General features: G+C 38.4%; 1 protein-coding gene across 1 annotated transcript in view; it reads right to left on the bottom strand.

Moving 5' to 3' along the window:
* LOC126361314 (28S ribosomal protein S5, mitochondrial) overlaps positions 1 to 13442 on the bottom strand; it is a 72745-nt gene that overhangs the window by 25007 nt on the left and 34296 nt on the right. Inside the window, exon 7 of the mRNA XM_050007781.1 lies at positions 2449 to 2648. Coding sequence (XP_049863738.1) covers positions 2449 to 2648 — 200 coding nt within the window. The remainder of the gene's footprint in view (positions 1 to 2448; positions 2649 to 13442) is intronic.

The following is a 13442-nucleotide window of genomic DNA, read 5'->3' as shown; positions in this document are numbered from 1 at the left end:
TTGTGGTAAAACCTAAATAGCTAAAAGATGAACACATGCACAAAATATTTAATGGATGAGCTTAATAGATAAAGTTTGAAGAAAGGAAGGAAGATTTGGGTTTGATTTTCTAATGACAACGAGGTCACTACAGATGGAGCACAACAAGCTCACACTGGGAAAGAGCCGTCACAGCATTCGCCTTAAGCAATTTAGTAAAATCATAGACAACCTATATCTTGATAGCTGGACAGGGATTTGAACTGTTGTCCTCCTAAATGTAGTGTCATACCACTGTGTCACATTGTCCAAGAGCATGATTGAAAGTGCAATGAATATTTTGTGCCTGTGTTAGAAGGGACCCAGAAAATTTATCATCAAAATCAGCAATTATACTAACAGCAAATGATGCTGAAATGAAACTTTTTAGAAGATCTATAAAATGTGATTTATATTCAAGTTCTGATACAGATGAATACCCAAGAATCATCAGTTTTACATGCTTCATTTCCACCCATACTTTATTGTAATTTATGATGATATACCGTGCCTTGACGTAACTGAATAAATATTATGAATACCTCTCATTAAGAACTCTGTGAGGATTTCTACTCTAAGCTTCAGGCTTCTGTTTTTGTAATCCCATGTAACATGTCCTTTCAATCCACACGTGAAACACTTTTGTGCATGCTCTGACAGCTAACTCTCATGTAGGCTTCAAAAGTGCAGTGCTCTAGCATGTGAATAATCTGAATTATCCTTAGTTCTACCAAGCAAGCAGCTATCTGTATGGCTTCAAAATGTCTTGTTACAGGCCAAGCTAACTATATGGCCACACTCCCCATGCAGTTCATTCAAACTTATGTCTAGTGCCCCTTGTCTAGCTTCAAACAACTTAGTTTTATTGTGTCCTTTTCACTGAGTTTAAGTGAGCGTGGCTCGCTTTGCTCAATATGGTTTACAAAAGTTTGTTAAATTCTTGGTACAAGATTTGAAAGCTGTTGTTCCTTATTTTTTTAAGCGTTTTCTCACTGTGTAAGGTACTGCTAAATTTCATCATATGTTTCGGCTTGTCCTTTTTTTTTTGTGGTTTTAGAGCACACAACTACAATGGTCATTAGCGCCCTGACTAATTTAGGAATGTACCGCGAGGCACAAGGTTAAAATAGCAACTAAAAGGGACAACACTATAAAAGACGTATTAACAGACATAGGATTAAAAAACTACAGCATAATCAAACATTCTTAGACAGGTGCGTCAAGTTGATAAAACGAAGAACGCATTTCGGCTTGTCAATATGTAGCATAACAAGTAACAAATTTGAGTTTCTCATCAGGAATTTGGAGTTTTTGCCACAGTTATTTTTCCACACTTGTTCCAGGTTCCTAAAATTGTTGCTTCCCCAATTCGTTAAAAACAACAACACAAACAGCACAAAATGGTCTGCTGAAGAAAATATGAACTTTAGGGATCAAAGAAGAGGTCAAGCTCATTTTACATTTAGTTGCTTTACTGCCTATCCGCTTCTGCATGTTTTCAGTTGCTGAAAATTCTACAAGTAATTGCGTTTTAAATCATCATCATCATCATCATCATCATCATCATCATCATCATCTTGTGTTTCCTTCATAGTTGGAACCATTTACTCCAATATTAAGAATCAGCCATATTGGCTTCACATACATGTAAACTAGGGACAATATCTGAATAATTCCTACTATCTGCATCAGTTCTGTATCCAGACATCAAATGCTAACTTTTGGTGATAGTAATCATCACTGATACACTTCTTGGAAGACTGTTATGATTTCTTCACTGCTCATTTATAACAATGGGCAACGAAATACTGATAACCACACTCATGACACAATTGTCTAAAAGACTTTCTTTGGGAAGGGATCAGGATGGATGGATTGTGGAGTCATGTAGTATGAACTGGTGATCACTACAAACAAGGCCATGGGTGTCTGCAGATATTTTAACGGAAGTTGGGGGTGGGGGGACACGGTTCTAAAACTAGCAGTTTTTATATAGGTGAGTTTGCCAGTTTTGAGACATGTCATACCATAAAAACCAAATTTTGTAGGTGGTACCCGACAGAAATGATGGTTACTCTGTCAATATATGTGAACAAAACACTGTACTGCAGATTCCATAGGAATCCATGTCCATGGCTACAGCCATAGCCCCAGCTTTTCTAATCGACCTCTGTACTGATGCAGACGAAAAACACAGGTATCTCATTCTTACTCTCTGCTTGCTTATCTTTTAAGAATGTGGAGTGACCTGAGCTAGGCATGTGTGACCGAGAATGTGTAAGGAAGGTGAAGACATCATCTCACATATCTTGGACGTATATTAATGATGCGGTAAAAGCTCAAGTTTCAACTCAAATCTGACACTGCCCAAGCACTGACAAAATTTTATACATATATTAGATAAGAACTGATAAGTAAATATTGTCTTACCTGCTGCATCAGTCCTATGAAAAATGCCTTTACAATATGGCTAAGATTTGTAGAGCCTTCAACTTTAGCATAAAGGTCTCTAATGCCCAGAACTTGACATATTGTACGTATGCCTCGATGACATACAAGACCATACCCTTCAGGTCTCTTGCTAACAAAGAGTTTTGTTTTCCCAAACTGACTAAAGAAATCATGGAACACTGTAGATAAGATAAAACAAACCATAAATAAAATAATTCCATTTAATTCTAAGGCATACAAAGGTGTAGTCTTATTTACCTTTTTTTTGGGAACTCAGACTAAACACAAAATACTTTGGCACAAAATATACACATCTAGCTATTTTTAATAATAATATGGAAATGCTGGGCCATAGACAGTTACAATAAAAAGACTGTCACAGATTAGCTTTCGCCCAGCATGACATTCCTCAAAAATAGAAGAAAAACACACACGACTACAGTCTTGATGAAAGCAATGCTGGCCGAAAGCTAATTTGTGACAATCTTTCTGTTGTGCCTATCTGCCACTCAGCATCTCCGCTGTTTGGTGAGTAGCAATTTTCCTTCTCATAATATTGTTACATTCTATCCTGGATTTTCCATTGTTTAATAATATGGAAAGTTACACACATCATGCCTGAAATGAAAAACTCTACTGTAACAGATGACAATTATGCACAATGGTTTTTTTTTAAAAAATTACTATGTACTTGAAGCACTGGGATATGGAATAACAGTAAGCTGTAAGAGCAGCAGGTAACTACTTTGTGTTTCATGGTGGCATGTCAAAATGACAGGGCCCTAAAAATCGCACAACTTGATATTTTATTTGATTAAGTTAATCACATTTGTGATATACACCCATTACATATCTAATCAATGAGCTGTTTCCAACTTCCTTTCTCTCCTTTTGAATTACACTACTTTTTACAGCTACAAGTTAATTAAAACAATTCAAACCATCTTGCTGATGTTATCCTTTCCTTCTCATATAATCTGCAAAATGCATGTGACCGTACTGTACTTATCATGCATTCACACATGTGTAGTAAGTACTTTATAAGTCATAAATCCCATTCATGAGTAAATTGTTTGAGTAACGTTGCCTGCTTAAAAAAAAAAACAGATTCCTTAATAAGTTTCTGTATTAGAGGTAAGTCCACACCCATTGTACTTGCATCGTTTAGTAGTCTATTTCTGTTTTATAGGTGTATCCAAGACTGGAGGCAATCATTGAAGAACAAATCTTTGAGCATTTCAGCTGAGGGCAGGAGAGTATAATGGAAAATGAACGGTGTAGGATGATATGACAACTGTGCTGAACCACACGTTTTGCTGGGCATCCAGATGTCATGCATCCTCTGACAGTATGAGCCGCTCATCAATTTAATCACTAAGGCAGTATACTGGATACACTGAACTATCCTGGGAGGAAAAATGATTGCTAGGACTGTGAAATAAAATTGAGTCACCTTTTCTGTTTGCTGTTCCATTAGGGTGCAGATAAAAGTAGAGTATTGCTACCATGCTAAAAAAGTAGCATAGTCAAAATATTACAGAAACTACTCAAATCAGTAATGAACACAAGACACATGGAATGGTATCTATTATTGGTGAAGACAGTGACCCCACATTTAAGATTTGATACTTTCAGCCTTGGACACATCCTTTCTGAGAAGGCAATAAAAACCTTCACACAGGGAAATCAGTGTGTAAAATTTGTTCCTCGCAAACAAAGGTGCCACCTTCTGCAACATAGTTATTTATAAATGCACTTGCAGCTGGGACAAAATAAGGGTAACACACTAAATTTAAAAAACTGGAGAAATTCACCAAAATTTTAGAACATGTTCAAAGTAAATACTTCCCAAGTTAGAAAATATAAAGGGGGGGGGGGGGGGGGGGGGGAGGGGAGCACTGCTGCAGTGTATATTCAACCCAGTGCGACTCCAATGCGGATATATAGTGCAGTCTTTGAACAGAAAATTTTTATTGCCTCTTGTAACTGAAATATGTCCAACACTCAGAAAATTCAGCATTAAACACCCAGACACTAAGCTAACAATGATAACTGAATATGAAAATACAAGTTTTTGCAAATTGTACTCCCAATGCACCAGTGAAAGGAAATATATTGTTGTACTGTTGTCATGAAATAATCACTTTTTTAATAGTGTAGGGTGTACTAGCATATTACAGCATGTGCTAAACACATTCTTGTCCAAAATTATGAAAAACAAATAGAAATTTCCTTTATTTCTCAAAGACATGCCATCATTCTGGTAAACAGCTCCCTTTAACCAGACACTGCCACCTACTGCGAACATGCAGAAATGAAGACAAGCTCATGGTGTGCAGTATGTGCTGCAATTATGCACTTATGCACAGTAAGTTGAGATATTCCCTGAGCTAGAAAAGAAATTTTGGATGTAGCATGTGTGCTACAAAAGGATCGAGGAGGACAGGGTGTATACACAGACAAGGAAAAAAAAATCCTGGATTTCTCCCGGATTTCCCGGTTAAAAATACACTTTCTTCTGGGTAAAACATACTTTTTTCCCTGTTAACTGACAGTATATTTTCTCTCAGATCTCGGAACTGTGTAACTTATCAGTCCTTTGAATGATTATGGTTTTATACGCGGGCGTAGAATTTCCCAGTGCTTTACAAAATGAAACACAGAGAAAAACCACGTTTTGGAAAAATCTTCGATGTTCAGCAACATGTACGCTGCATATTTTCGTATTACAAAAGTATAAATTCGAATTCCACCAAACACTGCATGTTACTTTCCGAAGCATTGAAATCAAGATTGTGATATGTTTTTGCAAGCCAATTATAGCTCGTGTCATGTGATCTCGCCAGCCAATGAGGGTGGGTATTAAGAGCTTAGGACACGTGATGGAGCCAGCCAATAGCAACATCACTGTTAAGTAGCGCAAACACACAAACAGAAAAAGGTTATGGTTTAAATTAATATAAATACTGTCATTACATACACAAAGCTTTCACAAATAATTTTGGTCTATAAGATTAATACGCTGCAAGAGAAGCTAAGTTTTCACATACAATGTTGGCTTTTTATGCGCGTATTAAAATTTAAGATATATCACATAAATGTGCCAGTAAAATTTTTAATAACGACATAAATGTCTAAACTTCTGGGATCGAAATTCACTAATCGGCTCGTCATCAAAGAGTTGATTTTTAAATGAGAGTCAAGCGCTCTGTGATTTAAGAAATTCATCGTACATTCTCGCACATAGTTCAACTTGCGTAAAAGGAAATTTACTTTGATGGTAACGCTTCTAATATTACAGATCGTTTAAGTGAAATAGAGACTAACTCAGCTAAGAAGATAAATAATTTCCTATTAGCTTAAGATCGTAAAGACTGATGGTAAGGTGCGGTCCACACTTGAGACCGCACATAAAGTAGTGGAAGAACACTTTTCAAATGAACATTCGGAATATTTTCCCATGACCTGTTAGAAATAGGTTCATGTCTGAAGTTGCTAGAGAACACCAGATGACAGTCATCACGCACTTGCGTAGCTACGATGTCGTAGGGAGCCACTATGTTACTATGTGTAAAACATTAAAGGATCTTACATATGTCATAAAAGAAACAAGACATCAGAAGATACTCCAAGAGCATCAGAATTTCGTAACCCATATTAAGATGTGCACATTTGTATGCCCAGATTCCGAGTGAAGTAGGCCACGACCTGATATTAAGCTTTTCAATGTTGTTTTTGGGACGTAAATTTTCTTGGAGTACCAGTACTGTGTTATCTCATGCTTGGTTCTTTATTTTGGCATAATACCATAAGTGCTAGAAGTTGAAAACATGCACTTGAAATGCGGCGAACAGTGTGTGGAATTAAAGCACTTTTTTCAAATATATTGTCTGCCTCAGCGGAAAAGATTAATAAAAGAAAATTTCTTTAGCAAACCGACAAAAATAACTTCTTTGTTCTGCAACTAATAACACATTTTAGCCTTCTGCAATTATGTGAATGTATTTTAATTCACTTGACAGCACCCGGCCACAGAAATCTGTTTTGTTTTCATTTGATGTGAGAGTAGTAAACGAAGAGGAAACAGCAATATCACAAAGTGTAAACACGGGTCACTTGGTGACTAGCCACTTCCTTACTATAACACAGACTGCTCTGAACATCAGCCGCGGATCTACGATTTTTCCGAATCGGGGAAATAGCCCGCAACTCCCTCGAGCATTTGAGATAGGACTTCAAAAATTTTAAAAATCAAATTTTCAAAAATATGTTCATTTTGTAGTGCACATCTTTCTGAAGAGTCTGATGCATGAAACAGATGTGTTCACGGAAATGTAAGACGTTATTTGGTCATAAATATGCCGAAGTGCAGTGCCTCGCTTCCTCACACAACATTCTTCTAATGCACGTACTGTATTTCACTCTGTGGAATAGAAACGTGTATATTTTTTAATGGATGCCATCAAACCATATTCTGGACAGTGGAAATTAAAATGTCCTGTGGTGCCTCTCCTGCTTACAGTCAGCCGGTTTGACATCCTGGTCATCCACCCCCCCCCCCCTTTCGAGAGAGAGAGAGAGAGAGAACTCTTCAGAAAATTTGCATTCTTTATTCCCTGTCAGCTAACAACTTGCTGCTTTGTGTGACATAAAATTAATTAAAGCATACATAAACCCAGTAAAGACATGAGACAAGCAAGACAATACACATTTCTTCAATCCTTAGCTCCTAGAATTTCTTTCTCTATAATCTTGCTACAGATTTATATAGCATGCTTTCCTTTCTGCAAAATAATCTATTAAATCAAAGTTCATCAAACGTTTTGCTACATGAAAAATTGAAATGTCGTTGTCTAATATTGAGAAAGCTGCTAATACAAATAGGATCCAAGACTGGTGTGGTTTCCAGATATGATTACATCTATTTTGTCACTGTCTGCTAGATAAAGCAAAACAGGCCTTTCTAATACAACAATTGTAACACACATCAAATAAACGAGACTGTTTTGGCACAAACGGTCTTTTTCTAACGACAGAATATAATTCACTAAGTACCAATATCAAATGCCTATTAGGCCTACTACAAGCAAAAAGCTTTGCATTAGGAAATAGTTTCACACTTCATTCATATGCTCCACTTTCTCAAGCATGAGATCAAAAAGTAGTAGTAGTATGAAATTTTTATACAAACTTGGAATCGTCATATTGTTCCATAATTTGTGTTATGTTCCCATTTCTTCTCCTTCCTCATCCTAACAAACAGTCTTGTTATCACTAATTCTGTAACTCAAAAATGGTTCAAATGGCTCTGAGCACTATGGGACTTAACTGCTGAGGTCATCAGTCCCCTAAAACTTACAACTACTTAAACCTAACTAACCTAAGGGCACCACACACACCTATGCCCGAGACAGGATTTGAACCTGCGACCATAGCTGTCGCGCGGTTCCAGACTGTAGCGCCTACAACTGCTCGGCCACTCCGGCCGGCCAATTCTGTAACTATTTCACAGATTAACTTCACTAACTCTGCCAGAATCACCGGTATAGTTATCCTGCGATTATTCTCCGGTTAGGCGTTGTTACAAGTTCGTACAACGCGTTTTCTGCGCTTCTTCCAGAATAGAACTTAAAGTGGCTGCTAGCTGGGGACTGTACAACTGGCCCTTACTGGTCAAAAATTTTCTGTTAAAATTTCATTTTCTTGGATACACCGAGAAAGTAATACATAATCTTTCTTTGGATATACCGAGAAAGTAATACATAATCTTTCTTACCTGTTATTCGTTTATTTCCACTCCAGTAGTCCGAATCTATGGATTTCGCTAGTAATTATAACAACACTCATCATTCACAAACCTAATCAACCATACAATCAGACAGAGGTTGGCATTCATCCATTCGACCTTAACTCTGCTCAGCTCGTATAGCTCCTTTTGTTTGTAGGAAAGTTTGTTTCTACATGCTACGAGGATTCCCCTGACAGAGACATCATGTAAACTATGCATGCATTCACAAATCAGCTTACGATTCATTCAGAAATCAACTTAGAATGTGTTCAAAAATGTTCACAAACTGACAGGGATGCGTTTCAAAGTCACATGAATAATCGATAGACTACTGTGCACTGGATGCTAGGTGCTTTCTGAAACCAGGTTTCCCCCCCCCCCCCCCCCCCCCCCTCAAGAATATGGGCACTCCAGTAAAATTTTTCCTGGTAGCATTTCGCTGCTTGCTGCGACTGCTTACACAGCCAACAGCCACATATCTGTAGCAAGAAGCTGGAGAAGGTACTACTCAACTACACATACGCATGATCCTGCACGTAACTGCTAAAATAAATCTAACGTAAACAGTTGTGTCGTCACACTCATCAGACACAATTTGTTGTTATGAAGCATTGCATAATCTTCCTAAAGACTGACACATTTTGCTGTTGGCAGACACTTGTATGAGCACTGTGCTTTGTTGCTGTATATGGCACAGTTCCTTTTCAATGTAAGTTTTATTTTTGTTTTTTCTCTCATTCATGTTTTATTGCTGCAGTACTATTCTGCAGTAGTGGGATCCAGTAATATCCGTTGTTAGAGCATTGGTTCTTACCAGTCAAAATTACAAAAATTTAACTGAAAACAAAAACAATGAAAAATTCCCGTAATTCTAAAAAATTCCCAGTTTTCTCCCACATGAAAAAATTCTCGGGTTTTTCCCAGATGTCCCGGGCCGTATACACCCTTGCCAAATGATTAGCATTTTAGTGCAACTGTGCAAACCAGATGGCAGTCATGCAATTCACATTCTGTATACAAAGAATGACTAGGCAGCAGGTTTCCGATTCAGAAAATGCATTTATAAGTTGTTTGTTTGTGGGGAGATAAAGTTAGCCTAACGTAGTAAGGAGAAATGTCTACCAGTATCTCTCAGAATTTGACAGTGGCAGGATCACGAACTAACAAAACTGCAGTTTACTGTTCTGCAATATTGCAGCCTGTGTGTGTCAGGATTCCATGAGTGTCCTGTGAACATGCAATAGATCGCTTCAGGAGAACAATATTCAATGCCATGAAGTACCTCGAAGGCCCCACATGACTAGGGCGTTAGAGGACAGGCATACTGTTCACTCAGCTGTGCAGACTCGTGCAACCACATTATTGGCTTTTTTAAAGCAAGACAAGTCTCAACAGAGACGGTGCAATAAAGTCTGGAGCACCACAGATTATTTGCACAGTCACCATTGTTGCAACTTCCCTTGACATGACAGCAGAGAGACATATGGTAACAATGGTGTGCCTGACAACAACACTAGGCACTGGAGTGGTACTTTACACTTTCTTATTAGTCCCAGTTCTGTGTACAACATCACAGTGGATGTATCCATATATGGAGGCTCTGTGGAAAATAACTGTTGCTGAATTGCATTCGTCAATGTCATAAGGGTCCAGCAGTTGGTGTAAAGACATTGAGTGCCATTGAGTACAATCATCTATGGTTTTCTTTATCAACAATCTGCACAGCAACTGTTGCAATTCTGATGTGTCAGGACTAGTGGCTGTACCCTATCTTTGAGACCTCCATGAGGTTATCTTTCAAGAAGATAAAGAAGACCACATGATGCCCTGTCCTAAACAGGGTGTTTGACAAGCGAGAGGGGGGGGGGGGGGGGGGGGGGGGGGGGGGGGGGAGGAGGTAGTCATAGCTGTAGGTGTTCGAGGTTTACTGTATCAGACTTTATGAAAAAAGCTAGGTGACACTTTTGAAAAAGTCCTTTCTTATTTTTTGACAATTATATGCAGGTTCCAACCATTAACACGTGTCCTGTTATAATATTCTAGTCTGACTTAATCTGGGGTGCATTCAAGAGAACTGATTTCATGTTATATTGTTAAGTCAGGTGATAGCACTTTTCAATAACTCACCAAACTTGCAGTATTTTTGTTTGAAGTATCCACAAAGGTTCCAAATGTAGGTAGCTAGGGAACAACAGTTAAAATAAGCAGAAACAGATTGCCCTTATCTAGCTTAATACAACTACAGTGTAGAGTGTATTTCCAGGATTGCTATGCTGCCAGCACCGGACAATTCTCTCACACAAAACCCGGGCACAATGACCTCATCCACAAGCTGAGCAATGTTAGTTTCTCTGACATGCTTCTATGTCTCATACAATCATTTCTCACAATTATAACTTTTAAAACTGACTGTTAGAGCAGTCAACACATTTGAAGAATGGAGGATCCAAAGATAGCATCATGGCGTCTCTACTGCAGGGATGGGAAAATATCGTTTCGCAATCGCGGGTGCTCACAGATGCCTGCAACGCCCGCCCGCAGCTCTCCCCCACTCTGCCAGCCCGCAATACCCCCACCATCTACTCGCCTATCCATTCACGTCACTGCACCGTGCGGAGGCACTCGGTCTGTTTACTTCTCGTCGTTTATATTGTCTGTGTAGACATCGCGTTCAGTGTTTGTGATGAAACAGCACAATTGGGTGGAAAATGGCTGAGGAGGAGTTAAAATCATTGAAACTACAGTCCTTTGAACCCATACTAGTTAATCCACAGTGGGAAGAAGAGTATTTTTTTGTTGGAATGCAAAGCAGACCTCAGTGTCTGATTTTAAATGTAACATTGTCTTCACAGAAGAAGTACACTGTGAAGTGACACTACCAACTGCTTCATGAGAAGGATATACCGTATTTACTTGAATTTAAGACGCACTCGAATCTAAGCCGCACCTGAAAAATGAGAGTCTAAATCAAGGGGGAAAAAAAATTTCCTGAATCTAAGCCGTACCTGAAATTTGAGACTCGAAATTCAAGGGGAGAGAAAAGTTTTAGGCCGCATCTCCAAATTGAAACAAAGTTGGTCCATTGTAATATGAGACACAATTTAGGTCGAATGAATGACGATACAGCTACAGCAGCTTGGTTCGAGTCGTAAGCTTAGCAGTTAAGCTTTACCAGGTAGCCATTGCTATGCGTCAGGCGCTCCGTCCGTATTTATACGGGTACCCGTCCTTTTTCACGTTCTTCGTCTGGTTTGAATTGATTGCTTATTTTTCTTTGATCTGATAAGCACCGTTTTCTTTGTTATAGGTGTTTACATCACATTAAGCTGAAAATGCATTACTGTACTGTGTCATGCATTATTTGTCGCATTCATTCTGATAGTGCGTGTTAATGGCCTGTCGACGCTCGCAGCATGGCTTGCTTTTGTGCGTGTTACCGCCGCTCACAATTAAAAAAAAGAAGAGAGGAAGCGTCTCATTAGCGAAACAATGGCAAGAGACTGCTATTTTTTGATAGTTACACTGCTGCTTTCTTTGATAATGATCAACAAGAACCAAATAATAGACTGTGTATGATAGAAGATGTTCTGAAAGCGAGTTTATCGGAAAAAATTTCTCCGTTTGAAAATCTTTACAGGCGCCTCTTTAGTACCTTACATTCTGCAGAGAAATTAGAGTCATCTTAGATTTAAAAATCTAGTCAATTGCCGTGCTTCATTTCTGACTGTATCCGTATTAGGCATAAGAATAATACAAATATAAGCATGACATGATATGTGTATTCTTCCGCGTTTGCTGTTGTCTCACTCTAGTTTTGTAGTTTATTAGGCAGACAGGATTTAAATGAAATAGCAGCAAACACGAAACAATACATAGCAAAATGTTTATATTCATATTATTCTTATGGTGAATAGAACACTGCATGTGATTCACAATTCATAAAAGTTCCTATTAGCAACCATCTCTTCTCACAGGTAGGAAAAAATTCAGAATGTAGAGTTGGCCATATTGACAAACATCCCAAACATGAAACAGTCTGGCCAGTCGGATTTTCGTAGTATATTGAAATGCTGCTACATTCGAAGATGAACAATACGGAATTTGTATTTACTTCATTGGATAATATTTGAAAATGAAGTGGTCGAAACTCGGGGCGGGGAACAAAGCTCGTCTTTTACATTTTTTTAAATTTATTTACTGACGCAGAGGTTTTGGTGCCAGTATTTATCTTTGTGCCTACAAAGCATGCCTGCATAGCGCTAGATACATATGATGGCAGAAGTTAGTTGTGGCAGCACCCACCAACATTTTTCAGAACTTCCGCTTTCTTTGCACTCGATTCTAAGCCGCAGGCGATTTTTTGGATTACAAAAACCGGAAAAAAGTGCGGCTTCGATTCGAGTAAATACGGTAGACGTTTTGAATGATAAAGAAAGAAAAGCCAAACTTAATGAACAGAAGCAGAAAAAGGAGAAAGATGTATGTATATGTGTAGATAATTATGACATTGATTCACATTATTACTGTTATTAATAATATGTTACGCGCACTTTCCGTCACTTTTACCTTCTCCTGTATGTATTTACAGGATGAAAACCTCATCATCCACAACAATGCAGAAATGACAGTAAGCTATCATGCAGCTCTTAAAATAGCTAAAACAGCACGCCCTTCAGCAATGGAGAATTTGTGAAAGACTGTTTTGTTGTTGCTGCTGCAACAATTTTGTGCCCAGCAAGTCTTTCTGCATTTGAAACCAATCCTGTTGCACGGGGAACGGTTTTCAGGCGCATTGAAGAAATGGCACACAATGTGGAAGCTCAATTGAGAATCAGGATCCAAGATTTGGTTTGCCTTTGATTAGCACTGGATGAAAGCACTGATATATGTGATGATATTCAACTTGCAGTCTTTTTGCAAAGAGTTGATGCTCAGTTTAATGTGATTGAGGAACTCCTTGATTTAGTGCCAGTGCATTATACAACAACGGCCAATGATATATTTTCGTGTGTAGAAGATATAATAGAGAAAGACGAGCTATGTTGGGCAAAACTTTCATCAATTGCAACAGATGGGGATTCTGCAATGATTGTTCTAGTGTCATTGCTTTGATACGAAAAGAGTTGAAAGCCGTTGGTGTCCAGCAGGCACTGCCAGCAATACATTGCATGCTTCACCGTATTAA

The sequence above is a fragment of the Schistocerca gregaria genome, chromosome 1, assembly GCF_023897955.1.
Source record: "Schistocerca gregaria isolate iqSchGreg1 chromosome 1, iqSchGreg1.2, whole genome shotgun sequence".
Classification (NCBI taxonomy): Eukaryota; Metazoa; Arthropoda; class Insecta; order Orthoptera; family Acrididae; genus Schistocerca; species Schistocerca gregaria.
The sequence above is the reverse complement of the archived record's forward strand: the minus strand, read 5'-3'. Positions and strand labels throughout refer to the sequence as shown.